The sequence below is a fragment of the Tupaia chinensis genome, unplaced genomic scaffold (assembly GCF_000334495.1).
Source record: "Tupaia chinensis unplaced genomic scaffold, TupChi_1.0 Scaffold000238_1, whole genome shotgun sequence".
Classification (NCBI taxonomy): domain Eukaryota; kingdom Metazoa; phylum Chordata; class Mammalia; order Scandentia; family Tupaiidae; genus Tupaia; species Tupaia belangeri.
The window spans coordinates 8,351,380-8,368,671 of record NW_006159716.1 but is presented as its reverse complement, the minus strand read 5'-3'; the positions used below and the strand labels follow the sequence as shown (position 1 = coordinate 8,368,671).

At 50.4% G+C, this 17,292-nt stretch overlaps 1 protein-coding gene across 2 annotated transcripts in view; it reads right to left on the bottom strand.

The window, feature by feature from the left end:
• CPNE5 (copine 5) overlaps positions 1–17,292 on the bottom strand; it is a 107,919-nt gene that overhangs the window by 65,482 nt on the left and 25,145 nt on the right. For both annotated transcript variants that reach the window (XM_027771931.1, XM_006148633.1), the window contains exons 4-6: positions 3,015–3,118; positions 1,261–1,300; positions 983–1,059 (exon numbers count right to left, since the gene is read on the bottom strand). In XM_027771931.1, the coding sequence (XP_027627732.1) occupies positions 983–1,059; positions 1,261–1,300; positions 3,015–3,118 (221 nt within the window). The remainder of the gene's footprint in view (positions 1–982; positions 1,060–1,260; positions 1,301–3,014; positions 3,119–17,292) is intronic.

Here is a 17,292-nt window from a genome sequence, read left to right as displayed (position 1 = left end):
AAGGGCCTAGGAGACAATCTGCAGATATGCGTGTCCATGTGCACACGCACACACATTGTAGTTATTTACTTATTTTTTTAGAATTATTGTATTGAGCTATTTGTTTATTTAAACTTGATCAGAGATGGATAGAGTAAGAGAATGAGAGAGAGAGAAAGTGAGAAAGCAATCTGCCAGCTCTGGGTCTCGAACCACGGTCAATCATGTGGGAGTCCAGCCCCCTTAACCACCACGCCACCTGCCGGCCCCCACACGGAGGGGGGAGTGTCCAGTGGGAGCTTGGCAGGCCAGCTGGGAGCTGATGCCAGCCCAGCCTGATCCCCCTTTCCTATCTGCCCTGCTCTGTGGCCTGGACGCTTGTCCTAGCCTGCAGACCTCTACTGCCTGGACTCTACCCTAGGGCTTCCCAAGAAGGACAGACAAAGGGGGGCAAGCCCACAAGCAGGTCCCGGGAGCCACCCTCACCCTACGCTGAGAAGCCTAGGGATTCCTCATCCTCGAGCCTGCCAGAAGAACAGCTTTCCCCTGGAAGCAGCCTAAGGGCCTACGGTGCACTGTCAGGGCAGGTGGGATGAGGAGGGCCTCACTGAACCCTTCCCGGCCTACAACAAGCTGTGAGCACGCTGAGGAATACACTATGGAGTAGAGCCCTGGGTTCCCACCTCCTACTTCCTAGTACGTGACCTTGGGCATGTCACTTCCTTCTCTGGGCTTCAGTTCCTTCCCTCACCGAGCAGTAGGGGAACGGACTAGATGGTGTCAGGCCTTTGCCGGAGTACAGGTTCTAAAAACCCACCGAGTCCCTCCAAGGTAACTGACTGAGAAGCTTTGCAGGGGCTGGGCCCAAGGGGGTCTCCTGATTCCTAATTACCCTGCAAATACCCATCAGGACTGGCTGACACCCCGAGCCAGCCCTGGCAGAGTGGGCAGGGCTGAACCAACACTGGGGACGCAGCCCAGGCTGCAGCTGCTCCACACTTACGTGAGGGACTTCTCCAGGCGGCTCGCAGGGGACCCCACGATCTCTCCAAGCGTACAGAAGGCCTGACCCAGGAAATCCTGCATGTCCAGAGGACAGAAAAAGAGTGTCACCCACTCTGTTCACAGCTCCCCCACCTCCCTGTCACCCCTGGAAGTGTGAGGGCTCTGCAATGACAGGGTGCAGCATCAGACACACTCTCTGTCACAGTGAAGCCCGAGGCTGGCCCCGAGTGTGGTGTTTAAGAAACGAATCACTGGGCTGTCACTGGCAGAACTCACATGTTTAGACAGATCGGGGCTCTTGGAGTCAACGTCGTATCTGCAGGGAACACAGAGAGATGGTGAAGGCAGCCGCGGTGTCCTGCCCAACCCTGCCTGGGCCCTTGAGTTGAGTCAGGCCCCTGCCATCCCCCAAACCATCTCCGACACCATGGATTTTCTAGGTAACAGCTGGAAGGCATGAAAGGGGACCCTTCGGGGACTAGACATTCCTGCCTCTTGATCTGGGCAGTGGATACAGATGTAAAAGTGCACCATGGAGCAGACTGTTGGGATTTGAGCACGCCACTGCATATACGTTATACCTCATAGAGTTGAAAACGTGGGGCCAGCAGGTGGCACAGTGGTTAAGGTGCTGGACCTGCACATGGTCGACCACAGTTCAAGTCCTGGACCTGGTGACTTGAAACTCATGCCGGCACGTGTGTGTGTGTGTGTGTGTGTGTGTGTGTATGCACAAAATCCTGAGAGGAGACTGGAGGAAAAGGGATTGCGGTGTGGCCATCCCCCCTGGGGAGTGATTTTGTGCTTTCTGTCTCTCTGTCTCTCCAGTGAATGCGTGAGCCCTATAGCAAAAAAACAAAAACAAAAAATAAAAACAAATCGAAAATGTACAATCCATGAGCTCTGTCACCCAGCTGGTCCACCTGTGGTAAACCACCTTCCCCTTCGCTCCTCCTCCCCATCCTCAGAGACAAAGTGTCTCTGCCCATCTAACTGCCTGTGGAGCGTGGTACCTCACCCTGGATCTTCCGTTCTCTCTTCCCCTCCCCAGCCCTGCCCAGCCGGCCCTGGGCCTAGTCATGCAAGAAGGAGAGCTCGCTAACACCTCCACCCTACAGGTCGGCTCCCCCCTCACCTGGAGCCTGCTCCCCTGCAGCCTCCCCTGCAGTCTCTCCTGCAACATGCCTCTAGCACCTCCCTCCCGCACAGGACATCTCTGCAGTCATAACAGCCCCCTGGGCCCAGGGGCCTCCCGATGAGAGCTTCTCGGCTTCTCTCACCTGGAGGCTGCCCCGAGTAGTCCTCTCCCCAGAATGTCACCAGAAGACTTCTCTAAATGGGCTGTTTGACCCTCCTTGGTCTCAATTCCTCCATCATCCCCTCTGAAGTCATTTCTTTCCACTTCATTTTTTCCCTTTGCTCTTTCAGACTCCACTCCCCTTCTTTCCTACTCTGTCCCTGTTCTCTGGGACACAGCTCTATCACCACATGCTCCATAAAGTCCCCTGCCTGCCCACCAAGACTGAGCTCCCGCCCTGACCTTTCATGTCAGGAGAGGGCCCTCTCCATCCTCACGAAGGTGCAGATGCCGTGAGCCCCATCGGCCAGCTCACCCTGCTGGAGGGAGAGGCTGGAGGGCGAGGCTGGAGGGGACTCTCCCAGAACATGTGTTGACAGAGGAAGGGGTCAGCGGGCACCTCCTGGTTTCTGGGAGGAAAGGGCTCTCCAGAGGTGGAGCCAAACGTTGCCTCCAAGATCTCCCCCCATTGGACATTCTCCAGGACCAAGGAAGGAGCTTTGCCAATGGCCTCCCCCACTCAAGGAAGACAAACTAGGGGTGTGGGGGGATCCTTTGTTCTGTCCCCCCCACCCCTTTCCATGTACCGGTGAGGGAGTGCACGGGCTTCAACTAATTGCCACTGTTCTCCCAGGCCAACCCCGGGCTTCCCGCCACTGCAGGTGCTACCACCCTCCCTGCAACACCGGCTCCCCGACCCCCAGCTCCAGCCTCAACACCTCCCTCCACTTACAGGTCAAAACGGAGATTCTGCTTCTCCTCGAAGAAGTAGTCCACAATGAACTTGCGCACAAAGTCAGGGTTGAGTGTGTTGTCGATGACCTCGGTGCGCCCGAACTGGAAGAGAAGACGGGGTGTGGATCTTGGGGCCAGGCTGGTGGGGCCGGGGAGCACTGGGCTTGGAGCCTCCGTCCTACTCCAGTTACGGAGCCTCGCCTTTCCCATTCGGGGGGAGCGCCTCCATCTAGCGGTTAGCCCCTCCGCAGTGTGGCCCGTCTCCAGGTCAGTTTCGCTCTCCCTTTCCAGCTGGGTGGTTTGGATACCTTTGCAGGCCCTTCCCTTTGCCTAAGCTGCGTCCTTTACCTGGCCTCCCCTTCTCTGCTAGCAGCATGTCCTCCATTCCTTCGAGGCCTACTGTTAATGCCGCCTCCGCCAGGGAACCTTCCTGATTCCTCCAGCCAGAGAGTCTGCTGGACTGTGTCCACCCTCACAGCCATCGTTCCTCTCTGACTGATTCCAAAATTAAGTGTGTTCTTAGTTGATGCCCCGATTGTGAGCACAAGGGCAGAGACAGGGACCGTAGGAGGCAACTTCCCAAAGACCTCCCTGCTGGTACTCACGCCCTGTGTCATCACCTCTCTTGAATGTGGCCTGCTCCTGGTGACCTTCTTGTTCTTCCTCTTCTGCTCCCTCTCTCCTTTTTATAAAAAACTTGCCAGTGGGCACATGCACTCACCAGAGAGAGAGGGAGAGAGAGAAAGTACTCCCTAATGGGATGTGATCATGCCGCAACTCCTTCTCCTGCAGTTCCCCCTCCTTTTGGGATTTTGGACATGCACACATGCCCAGTGTGTTCTTCAAGCTGCTGGAACTTGGACGCGATCTGCACGCTCAGCCATGGGGGATCGTTTCCCTAACCACCAGCTGGCACGCTTCCAATGAATGGATTATCACACGACTCATAGGATGCGGCTTCTGAATTATGTCTGAAATAACTTCCAACTTGGGTGCCCTCCCAGCCAGGATGGCAGCTGCTAGCTCACCTGCCTGCAAGAAATGGACCCTCGCCAGCAACCACTGAGTAAGCTTGGAGGCCAGTCTTGCCCAGTGAGACCATGAGAGGGTTGAGGCTCTGCTCCACTCCTTCGGTGCAGCCTTGTGAGGGACCCTGAACCAGAGGATCTGGCAAGGTACAGCCAGATTCCTGCCCTGGCCAATTCAACCACTATGTTCTGGGTAATTTGTTACTCAGCAATAAACTAATACAAATATCTCAATTTTCCTTTTTCTTAAAAAAAATCTATTTAATTTTATTTGTTGTTGTTATTATTATTATTAAATTTGCTATCGTCACTAGAGAGAGACAAAGAGGGAAATTGCAAAAGCAAGCCACCAGTCCAGCACTGGAACCAAGGTCAGCCATGCGGGAGTCCAGTGCCTTAACCACCGTGCCACCTGCTGGCCCCACAAAGACTTAATTTTCTTGGTTTCCCTTGCAGCAAATATGCTAGAATTTTGCAATATGCATTCACCAGTTGAGTCTCATTAAACTCTCTAATCACTTCAGTTAAGCCACTCCCCCATTCTGGGCACCAGAATCACCTAGAAGACTTGTCAGAATACAGATTGTAGGCCTTCATCCCCAGGGGTGTCTGTTCAGGAAGTCTAGAGTAGGGCCTGTGAATCTGTATTTTACAAGTCTCCAGGTGGGCCAGCCAGGATTATGGTGGTTAAGGCTGCTGCATTTCATGTGGCTGACTGCACAGTTCAAGTTCCAGACCTGGTGGCTTAAAGAACACGCCAGCTGCATGAACACGCATGCCCAAAATCCCAAGAGGAGAGTGAAGGAGAAGGGATTATGGCACGGCCATCCCTCCCTTGCCAGGTGTTTTCTCTCTACTTTCCTCCCCTCATCTCTCTCCAGTGAACGCACACACCACAGAGCAAAAAGAAAAAACAAAAGTCCCCAGGGGATGGTGACGCTGTGGCCCCACAACCCCACTTCGAGACTACTGGGCACTGGGCTAGTCTGTGGTCCACTGAGCTCTGAGGTCCTTGGAAGGTTCCCATTTCCTCATGGGAAGAAGGGAAATAACGCTACCTGTCCGAGGCGTATCCCCTGGCTCAGTTCTACTACTCTTACGTGTTTGCGTTTTGAACACTCCCCACCCCCACCCCTGCATTTGTGTATTGCAATTTTGCCGTGATGGGATTAAGAGGGTAAAACTTTGATCAGACTCTAGTATTGCAAGGGGAGAGCTCTGGGAAGAAATTAGGGTTGAGGTCCTTTGGGCGAGGCCCCCCATGATGAACTCCTGCTAGGGTTATAAGGAGAGAGAGTGAGAGAGACAGAAATGAACGTGGAGAAGTGTGCTCCTGTCCTCGTACAGCATGACACACTGTGTGTGGCCTTGCAGTCCCCAAAAGCAAAATCCTTAGCAGATGTGGCCCCTGGACCTTAGAGCTCCAACCCATGGACTGAATAAGCTTCTATTCTTTTAAGTTACCCAGACTCAAATATTTTCTATTATTAGCAATGGAATTGACCAGAACACTAATTCAACAGTTTTTTTTTTTTTGGAGAGATTTTCACTGGAGGGCCCGTGCGCTCGCCAGTCAGACAGAGAGAGACATAGAGACAGAAAGCGAGAAATCACCCCCCAGGGGGGATGGTCACACCGCAATCCCTTCTCCTCCATTCTCCTCTTGGGATCTTGGGCACGCACGCACATGCACCCGGCGTGAGTTTTTTAAGCCACCGGGTCCAGGACACGAACCGCGGTCGACTACGTGGGAGTCCAGCGACATAGCCATTACGTTAACTGCTGGTTCCCTAATTCAACAGTTTTTAAACACTTACTGTAGGCCAGGCAGTGTGCTTGGTGCTATGCTACGGAAGCACATAGAACATGAGGCCAGCCTGTACTTAAAAGAAGCCCTATCACAGGTGGGGCAGCTCGTATGTAACTGCATTATAGTGTGATCACAGGGCTATGGGGAGGCCGGCAGGCGGCGTGGTGGTTAAGGGTGCTGATCTCCCACATGGCCGACTGTGGTTTGAGTCCTGGACCTGGTGGCTTGCTTTCTCACTTTTCTCTTGCTCTCTCTTTCTCTTTTTCTCTCTCACTCTGTCCCCCTCTGTTCAAATTAAAATAAATAAATAAAATAATTATTAAAAAAAAAATGTCTAAGGCAGGGTCTTTACCCCCGACGACACATTAGAATCCCAGGGGCAATAGGAATGACATTGAAATGGACTAAAAAGCAGATTCCCAGGTGTCCTCTTTGACCTATCAGTCAAGGCATATGATGTCATAGGCACCTCTCGTTATCTTTGAGCTCCTTTACAATCCCGTGAAATGTACAAAGCGTAGAGTAAGGCAAACGATTCTTGTACACAGAAATATGGGTGGGGCCAGCCCCATAGTACAGTGGTTGAGTGTTGGCATTGAGAGCTGGAGCCCACTTGGCCTACTGTGGTTTGAGTCCTGGTGCCAGTGGCTTGAAAAACACCAGGTGTGTGTGCATGCCCCAAATCCTGACGGGATGGAGAAATGGAGGAAAAAAGAGGTTGCAGTGTGCCCACATCCTGCTGGGGGGTTGCACTCTCTCTCTCTCTCTCCCTGGCAAGTGCACATGCCCTCTGGCAATTAAACGGATAGACACAAGGGGACTTTTAGAAGTTCATGGAAAAGTGGAATTAAAATACTCATTTATTTTAGGACAAAAATGTTTTCATAATATGTATATTTTCTATGCACATATTGAAGACCTTGCATGCAAATAATTTTATACAGTGGGATGCAAGTGGTGGTTACCCTGTGGATATTGATCAATTTTGCACCTAATTGTAAATTCATTCATTCCTGACTGCCCATATGTGTGTGTTGCTTGAATGACTTGAACTAGTAACATCTTACTGGTTTCTTCATTAATTAACAAGCTAAATAAATCTCTGTCGTGTGCTCATTTTGTATTTGTATGGGAGGCATGGTTTTACATTTTTAAAAAAACATATATCCTTAAACAGGTGCTTTTTAAAAATACTCATGCTCAAGCCCCACCGCAGACCAATTAAATCCAAATCTCAGCGGTGGGGCTTGAACAACTGCGCTTTTTTAAGTTCCTTAGGAGATTCTAACGTGCAGATGGAGTTGAGAACCACTAATGAATGAAAATACAGCAGGAGGAAGAAAGAAAGAGAACATATACTGATCCCCTATTGACTATCTGATAGATCAAGTGGCTCGTTAAAGGTTGTCTCATTCAATTCTCGCAGAAATCCCATGAATGAGTTTCCATTTTACAAAGTTAGGAAGCTGAGAATCAGAGAGGTTGCGTTACTTGCTCAAGGTCACACAGGTAGGCAGAGTTGGCATCTAAATCCAGGTATGTCTGACGCTAAAGGTTACACTGTTACTTCCTTTAACTTCAAGGAAACATTAAGCTATGAAAACCAAATGAGGAGGAGCTTTAATTACAGCATTCAGAGAAGGCTCACAAGTATAGGAGACAAAGGGGAGGATACCAGATTGAACAAGTCGGGGTTCCTGTCCCACGCCCTGAAATTCCATAACGCAGGTAACCTGTGCTCCTGCTCCGAAAGAGTTCAGCGTTCTCTCCTGCTCTTTCTAACACTTAATACCTGCTATCTTCAGACCAAAGGACAATATCTTCCTAATGGCTTTCTTGCAGGAAATTCCAGGTAAATACCAGGTTTTACAGAACCCCTCCGTAAGACACTGATTCACGGCTTCCTCAATGCCGTGCCTTCCTCCCCAAACTCCTCAAGAAACCCTTCTGGTGGGATTTTAGAGGAACCCAGGCCCAGAAGGAGCCAGCATTCCTTTATGTAGTCTCCCTCCCCACCCCGCTAGCACTGGACTCCAAGGAAAACGCCCATTAGGGAAGATGACAACGCCACTTTTAAAATGGCACTCGAAGAAGCGTCAGTAGAGGGGAATTCCCTGGAGATTGATCTCTGCCGGAGGAGAAAATGGAGTTCCCCTGGAAACAGGAAGGCGGGGGAGGGCAGGGCCCCTTGGAAGAGCTCCTAGAGCTGGAAAAGGGGCAAAGGAGGTAGGCTGGGCCGGGGGTGAATTGTTGAGACCCAGAGGTAATTAACACACACACACACCACAGACCGCTGTGAAATCCGCACTTCCGGGACTTACTAAAGATGTTTTATTGCCTTCATTACTTGGACCAATAACAAAGAGGGGGGAAAAAAAAAGCTACTTTTTTTTTTTTTTGAAACCACCAGGTCCCTGTCAGACCCAATTTATTCCCCTATTAATGATGGCAGGAACATAACTGAACTGATGTTAAAAAAAATCAATTTGGCCGCTATATTTCATTCTCCATAGAATTGCAGTTTTCAAGCCGAAAGGACTGGGAGAGAGGAGCCGCGGGAACCACAGGGAAGCATGCAGTCTGACGGTGCTGGGAGATCCTGCTTGGGGAACACAGGAGGTGAGGTTAACCCCTCGCCCCCCGGAATCCGAAGCCCAGCCAGCCCTATTCTCTGCCAGCTCCCAGGACGAGCCGCCTATCTGCCCAGCCCATTCTGAACTCCTGTGTCTGCAATCCAGGCTCTGAGGATGTGGATGCAGGGGCCGGGGAGCCCTAATGTTGCTCACAGTCTGGGGCACCCCCACCCATCTGGAACGCAGCAATTCTGCTTAACAAAGGCTGCAGGAGGTCAGACATCTGCAGGCATTGTCAGGTGCAGGGAGCCCTCAGGCCTCTCCAAGAAGGTGGGCAAGTGTGGGCCGGGCAGGCTGTGGTATGAACAGGAGGAAGGGGGTTGAAGGACTAGGACTGGGAGGGGGATTGCCCTGGGGAAGGAAAAGAAAGTATAAATAAGAAGGGAGCTTAGAAACGAGGGGATGCACCTTCTGAAAGGTTCACTTCTCGTTTCTGGCAACAAAATCCAGTGGGTAAAGCATCTGACATGCTACAAAAGACGCTCCCGAGGGCTCCTGAAGCCTCTGTGACTAAGCCCCGAGAATATCAATTAAGCAGCATTAATTACATATCATCAGTGCCAGTGGGACCCTCAAAGGGGAGGCAGACTTGAAACTTCTTGGGGACAAAATTAAATTCCTCCCAGGGGCTCTGCACATCGCGTTGGGAATTACTGGGGCAATGGGCAGCTGTTCTCAGACAGCAGATGGAGCAGGGCTGGGGGTGAGAATCCAGGTTAGGCAAGAAAGGTCTCCCTGCCCCACGTCTAACTACAAGGCCAGGAGAGGCAGGGCTTGGACAGAATAGGGGCCTCCAATCCTGCCACAGGATCATGAGCCTGGCCATTAGGCCTGGGCTTATTTAGAAGCTAGGTAGTTTTGGGGTGCTGCCTCTCCTCGCCCCAGCTTCCATCTCTGTCCTGCTCTGCACGCGAGCAGACTGCATCACTCCGGTTTACTCGTCCTGTGTATCCAGTGGGTTTAGCCAGTTGAAGGCACTGGCAGATGAGAGATGGGAGGAGAGGAAGGTGGGGGTACCCTTTCTCACCCTGGCCCAGCCTCAGCACAACCAGCACAGCCTTTCTGAGAGGGGCTGCTTCCCTCAGCTCAGAACCTGCCTCCTCCAGTTGCTCTTCAAGCCTCGGGTGGTAACAGCTCCCTGCTGTTGCTAGCCCTCAGTGCGCACTGTCTCCTTGCAGGTCTCACATTTACCTTCGACAGGGACCCCTCCATTTCAAATCCCTCCCAGTAAGGAATCTAAGTAGAATTCTCTTCCCTGCTGGGACCCTGACCGATACACAGATGTTCTTCAGCTTTACATGGGTTTACATTCCAATTAACCATTGTAAGTTGAAAATATTGTGATTCAAAAATACATGTAACACACCTCACTTACCGAACACCATAGCTTGTTCCAGACTAACTTACACAGGTCGGAACACTCACACTGGCCTACCGCTGGGCAAAATCACCTCACACAAAGCCCGTTTGTTTGTTTGTTTGTTTGTTTGTTTGTTTTGAGAGATTTTCACTGTAGGGCACATGCGCTCGCCAGACAGACAGAGAGAGACATAGAGACAGAAAGCGAGAAATCACCACCCAGGGGGGATGGTCACGCCGCAATCCCTTCTCCTCCATTCTCCTCTCGGGATCTTGGGCATGCACGCACACGCGCCCGGCGTGAGTTTCAGGCCACCGGGTCCGGGACATGAATCGCGGTTGACTACGTGGGAGTCCAGCGACATAGCCATTATGCTAACTGCCAGTTCCCTGTTTGGTTTTTTTTTTTGAAGAGGGTTTCGCTATAGGGCGCGTGCACTTGCCAGACAGACAGAGAGAGACAGAGACAGAAAGCGAGAAATCACCACCCAGGGGGGATGGTCACGCCGCAATCCCTTCTCCTCCATTCTCCTCTCGGGATCTTGGGCATGCACGCACACGCGCCCGGCGTGAGTTTCAGGCCGCCGGGTCCGGGACATGAATCGCGGTTGACTACGATAGTCATTACACTAACTGCTGGTCCCACAAAGCCTGTTTTATAATACAGTGTTGAATATCTCATGTCATTGAATAGAGTACTGAAAGCGAAACACAGAATGGTTGTATGGGTACTTGAAATATGGTTTATACTGAATGCATATCACTTCTGCATCATCACAAAGCTGAAAGATCGTTAAGTGGGACCATCTGCAAGGGGCCTTCTGTATCTGTAAGTCTGGACCGTCTGTATCTTCTCCCCACAGACACATTTACACATACACAATTTCCAACTCGACTGAACATAAACCAACAACAGTCCCCACCCCGCCCCATTCCGTGTAACTATATAACAACATTTATGTCACCAAGAAAGTGCATGACACTCACACACACAACCAAGACACCAATGAGCTAGGACAGCCCTCTGGGACGTGAGGTCTCAGCATTGCTGTCCTGCCTACGGCACTCAGGGAGGACTTTTGGGGACCAGGGCCTCCAGCCCAGTCCCCTCCACTTTGTGGCCCCGTCCATGCAGGTGCCAGAGTGAGGACCAGGTGGGGAAGGACAAGGGCTATAAGTGAGTTTGTAACACCCTGAAATTGAGCATCAACATTTCCTGGGGAGAGGAGCTATGGTTTTTATTGGTTTCTCCAAGAAAAGTGGATCTTCAAAAAGCTTTAGGAACCACTAATTCTACCTTTGAAGATAGGTCTTTGAAGTAAAGCACAGGTGTCCCTCGGTATCCTCAGGGGATTGGTTCCAGGACCCACTTGAATACCAAACTCTGCAGATACTCAAGTCCCTTAGATGGCGTATAGTATTTGCAAATAACCTTCGCATGCCCTCCCATATATTTTAAATCATCTCTGGATTACTTAAAATGCCTAATACGATGTAAATGCTACGTAAATACTTGTCATACTGTATCATTTACGGAAGAACGACAAGGAAAAAAGGTCTGTACATGTTCGGTATAGACACAACAATTTTTTTTTCTGAATATTCTCCATCCGCAGTTGAGCTAATCCATGGGCCTCCAGTCCTGCCGCAGGATCATGGATGGGGAACCTGCAGGTATGGCGAGCCGGCTATATGCAGAGTCTGGGGCTTCTTGGATTCAAATGCTGACTCTGCAGCTCACTGGTGGTGTGACCTTGGGCTAGTCCCTTCACCTCTCTGCACCTCAGTTTCCTCTTCCATAAAGTGGGGAATGACAATTGATCCCCCACATATCATGAGACTGTTGGAGCCATATAAATGATTTAAGTTATATAATATACTTAGAAGAGAGCCTGGGACATAAAAATGCTATAAATTATTATCCCACACTCTGGTTCCTTCTAAATCCCAGACTCCGACCCAGCCGCCCATGAAGTATGCCTCTCCGGAGTCTCTGAACTTGGCCCTGTGTCCTAACTGCTACCATTTCTGCTTAGCTCCTCCTCATCCCTGGTCACTGTCCATGCCTGAGAAGGTTTCTGTTTTCCTTGGCAAGGGGTCCCCTGTGTTTTCATCCCCTGAAAGTTCCAGCTCTGTGGTTTCTCTCCAGATAGCCCCTATGCACAGGGCGAGGCTGAGGGCAAAGGCAGGGCTTGTCCTTTGCTCGTCCAAACCAGCTACTCCATTAAAATCCTGGCACTACCCTCCCCATTCGACCCCACAATGCCTAGATCTCCAGTGCCCCGGGCCTCAGTTAGAAAGGAGGCAGATATGAAGGAGAGACATTGTATGTCCCCATTTAATACATACCGAGTGTCTGCACTCTGTGACCGAAACTGGTTGACTAAAGATTGTACAAACACAAGAGATGGGGGTGAATGCCAGATGTGGTGTGTGTGGAGGAGCGGGGCCTAAGGAAGGACATTTGGAGGAGGGATACGGAGGCAGAGCATTGACGGGATGGGAGGTGTGGTGTTATCAGTGGAAGATATTTTGATCAGCTGGACTGGGGAGAAATGTTCACTTTGTAAGCTAAAGAATGTGATTGAATGTATAAAATAAAAGAAAGAAAGAAGGCAGAAAAGATATACATTCACTTAGAGACCTTGGACCGAAGAAAACTCCCTCTGGCCACCGGCTGGGAAGGGAAGGAGGCAGGCCTCAGGCTGGGAAGGGAAGGAGGCAGGCCTCAGGCTGGGAAGGGAAGGAGGCAGGCCTCAGGCGAGGAAGAAGCTAGGTGAAGGTGCTGGGAAGGGCGCTCCCTCTCCCCTAGCCCCTGCTCTGATAAGCTGACTCAGACTAAGAGGTATAGAGAAAGAAGGCAGGAAAAGAGATTCTCTCTGCTGTTTCCACATTTCTAAACTCTGGGCCCTTTCTCCCTCATAACCCACCTGCTGGGGGAGCAGACAGCTCAAGGACATCATCTTCCAATATGTGGGTCAGCTCCCCACAAACACCAGGGGCAGTGGGGCCTCGAGCCAGGGTGGTGTAATGAGGTGACCAGGCCGGAGCCCAGAACCCCCACGGGCATGGGCTCTGTTGCCCGTCGTCTGCACAAGACAGCCTAGATAGCCCCAAGAGGGTGCATTTCCTCATCGCTGAAATGGGCACAAATCACACCTTCGTCCAGGGGAAGGATGGGAGAGAACAGCTTGAAGCACCGCCTGTGTCTGCTGCAGAGCTGGTCATCAATACTGAGCAGAGGAGACCAGTAGGTGGCATGGTGGTTAAGGTGCAGGACACTCCCACATAGCTGACTACAGTTCAAATCCTGGACCTGCTGGCTTGCTTGCTTTCTCTCTCTCTCTCTCTCTGGTCAAATTAAAACAAATGAATAATAAATAAAATTAAATAAGTAATTATTTGAAAAAAAAAAATATGGAGCAGAATCTTCAGGTAACCATGGCAGCTGTTCAGTGTTCTCCATGTATTCATTCATTTCATCTTCATGACAACCTTATGAGGCGATACTATCCTTATCCCCATTTCACAGGTAAGTAAACTAAGATAAAGCTCAGAGAGTTTGAGGGACTTGCCCAAGGTCACAGGCTAGTGGGTGGTGGGAACTCAATTCGAATTGAGGTAGCCTGGCTCTAAATCAACCAGAAGTCGGTGTGGTCACTAACCCATACTGTGTGTTTTTTTTTGTTTGTTTGTTTTTGTTTTTTTACCCATACTGTGTTTTTTAAAATTATTTACTTAATTTCATTTATTATTATTTTAATTTGACCAGAGAAAGAAAGGGAAAGGGAAAAAGCAAGCCTCCAGGTCTGGTACTTGAACCATGGTTGGCCATGTGGGAGTCTAGCTCCTTAACCACCATACCTCCTGTGGGGCCCACCAACACTGTGCTTTAATATTGCCAATGAGGGCTGCCGTCACGGCGCCTGTGAGAAAGCTTGTGGTGAAGGGGGGGCAAAAAAAGAGAGGCAGGTTGTGAAGTTTGCCCATGACTGCACCCGCCCGTAGAAGATGGAGTCAGGGAGGCTGCCCAATTTTGAGCAGTTTCTCCAAGAGAGAATCAAAATTCATGGATAAGCTGGAATCTCAGTGGAGGTTGTGACATTGAAAGGAGCGAGAGCAAGATCACCGTAGCTTCCGAGGGGCCTTTTTCCGAAAGGTATTTGAAATCGCTCACCAAAACGTATGTGAAGAATAACCCTGCTGGCTGCGCGTCGTTGCTAACAGCAAAGAGAGTTATGAAATACGCTACTTCCAGCCAGGATGGAGAAGAGGGGGACGATGAGGATTAAAACTCATTTAGCTGGAATATTTTGTGCGGTTCTTAAAGAAAACTTGGGAACTAAAAAAAAAAAAAAAAAGTTATGAGTGAGGCTGGGATCATGTCTGACTCCGCCTTCATTCCTGTAGTCCTCTGATGCCCAGCTCCACCTCTTAACTTATTCAGTTCTATTCAACCAGCACTTCCTGTGGGTCTGGGTCAGGTCCTTGCCCAACTCCCCCTACACACACACACACACACACACACACACACACACACACACGGGCCTGGACCTTCCATGATTTTTATAAAGAGTGGTTGACTAAGGGACCAGCAGTTAGTGTAATGGCTATGTCACTGGACTCCTATGTAGTCGACCGTAGTTTGAGTCCCAGACCTCACGCCAGGAGCGTGTGCGTGTGTACCCAAGATCTCGAGAGGAGAATGGAGGAGAAGGGATTGCGGCGTGGCCATCCCCCCTGGGGGGTGATTTCTCGCTTTCTGTCTCTGTCTGTCTGGCGAGCGCACATGCCCTATAGCAAAAACCTCTCCAAAAAAAAAAAAAAGACTGGTTGATTAAGAAATTGACTTAGGACCTGAAGATTTTAGAACTGGCAAGAACCAAATGCTCTCAGTGAACCAATGGGGAAACAGAGGCAGGCAAAGGGTGCACTCTGACCCATGTCAGGTGGTGAGTAGGAAGTGGGCCTTGGAGGGAGCCCAGTCAGGTCAGGCCCCCCGCCCTGAGCCATGACCCGGTCCTCCCAGCAGCCTGTCAGCAACCCTCACTCAGGTTCTCTCTTCCATCGGATCCGCCTCCTCCTTCCGCTTTGGATCGTGACTTCTCATCTTCAAAACACTTCCACACATCCATGATCTCATTTAATCCCCCCAACGGCCCCACGGAGATGATGTTATTACCATCCCCATTTTACAGATGAAGGACCGCAGCTCCAGGAGGCCAGAGGGCCCTCCCAGCGGCGTGTGGAGGGAGGAGGAGGAGCGCGGGAGTGGAAGGCGCAGCGTCCTGCGGTGTTCTCAGCGGCCCCCTGCCTCCCCGTAATGAGTGGGTGGCTCTCTGCAAGCCTGAAGGATCTTAACGGCCCTTGATTTAGGGAGCTCTTGCCTTTTTACACAATACAGCGGGCTGGAGCCTCAGAGCCATCCCTCCAGTTGCAAAGCCCCCAGTGGCTGTACTGGCCAGGACCAGAGGCTGGAGCTGACACATCACTCCCGACCTCTCAGGCTGTCACCCTTCCCAGCCGTAGCTCCCCTGTAATTTACATTTATTATTGATGGCTCCTTAATTGGGAATTCTAAAAGCCTTGCTGCAGAGTCCAGCCCTGGCCCCCATGAATCATGTTCACTAGGATTAAAATTAGAGGCCAGAAAGTTATCTGATTCATACAGAAACAGGAAAAGGGACCGTGCTTCCCAAGGCTGGCCCTGGAAACAGGGCTGGGTGGGCGCCCAGTGGTGGGGAAGCAGAATGACCTGAAATCTGGGCACCAGGAAGGAGGGCCTGGGGGAAGGGGGGAGGACAGAGGACCAGGTCCAGACCAGGCCTGCCTCTATCTTGGCTCTGGAATATTCTCTCAGGTGCTCTCATTGGAGGAGTCCAGAAGTTTACAGTCGCCCTCTTCTTGTACAGTGAGGAAACCAGGCCCAGAGAGGAAGGGCCTTCCCTAAAGACACAGAGTGAGCCCCGGGGTGATCTGCACTTCATATTTGACCTAGTGACCTCCTGTTTTGTTATGGCCTCTAGGAGAGGAAGGGCCAAGGTAAAGATGAGGGCCTGAGTGAGAGCTGAGGCTCGAAGGCCCTTGGTTCTCAAACCTGGACAGAGAAGGTTCCCTATCTGGTCCCAGATGACAGCAGTGGCCTATGACATTTTACCAAACTTGCAATGAAAGACTTCCTGCCAAAGGCTTATTTCCTAATCAGCCCTTATTCCAGATCATTTAAATGGCCCCAGCTCCTGGGGGACTGGCCTTTTACCAATAAGCCTGGCTGAGAAATATGACTAAAGACATATTAAAATATAAAGTAAAAACAGGCCTGGCTGCAGTGCTGCAGGTGGTAGAGTACTGCTATGCAATACTGGAGCCATATGGGAGGTTCAGGTTCAGATTCTAGGTCATGCTGGGTGCATCCACATGCATCTGTGATCCTGACTAGCTGAGTGGCTGGGGAAGTTACTGTGTCATGGTAAGGACCTGTTGAGGATATCTGTCTTTCTTTTTCATAAAATAAGTAAATATTTTTAAAAGGGAAGAAAATCTAATATAAAACTAAAACACAAAGGAGAATAAAAAGTAAAATAAGAGCTAAACAAATTCAAATATAACATGGTAAATTTGAAATGATATTAGAAAATCTAAAATTTAAGATGAAAAGGTAAAAATAAAGATACAGTCATAAGCATATCTGTAAAGAGAATAAATACTTTTAAAAGTACGGATACAATGGGACCAGCCATTAGCGTAATGGCTATGTCGCTGGACTCCCATGTAGTCAACCGCGGTTCGAATCCCAGACCCAGTGGCTTAAACTCATGCCAGGTATGTGTGTGTGCCCAAGATCCCAAGAGGAGAATGGAGGAGAAGGGATTGTGGTGTGGCCACCCCTCACCCCGGCCCTGGGTCTGGCTATAGACAGGCAGAGGGGCCTCAGCAAACCCCGCCCCAGAGGTGGCCAAGTGTCATCATTGTCATTGAGGAGCCCTGGGACGCAGCCCTCTGCTCACTCCAAACATCTCTATAACTCTACCCGAGGCACGGCAAGAGCTGACACGGTACTGTCAGGTGAGCATTGGTTTCTCAATTAGGGCTTCTTATAAGAACCATTACTGAGTTTTTCTGTGTGCCAAACACTTTACAGAAATTACCCCATTTAATCCTCACAGCAGGCCTGTGAGTCTAAGCCCTTGCCCAAGGGCCCACAGCCGGGCAGATGTGGGGCCCATCTTCAGACTCGATTTTGAGGCCCATGCTCTTAACAGCTCAGCCACAACCGTAAAGTGCACCTGGACACGGATGCCACAGAGTAAGTAGGTTTATCAGCCACCAAGGGACCTGGCCTAGAACCTTGAGTTTTATCGGAAAAGCATTCTTCAAATGAAACCTTAGGCCCAAGTCTAATGTATTACACAGAAAAAATGTACAACTCTGGTTGGATGGGGGAAA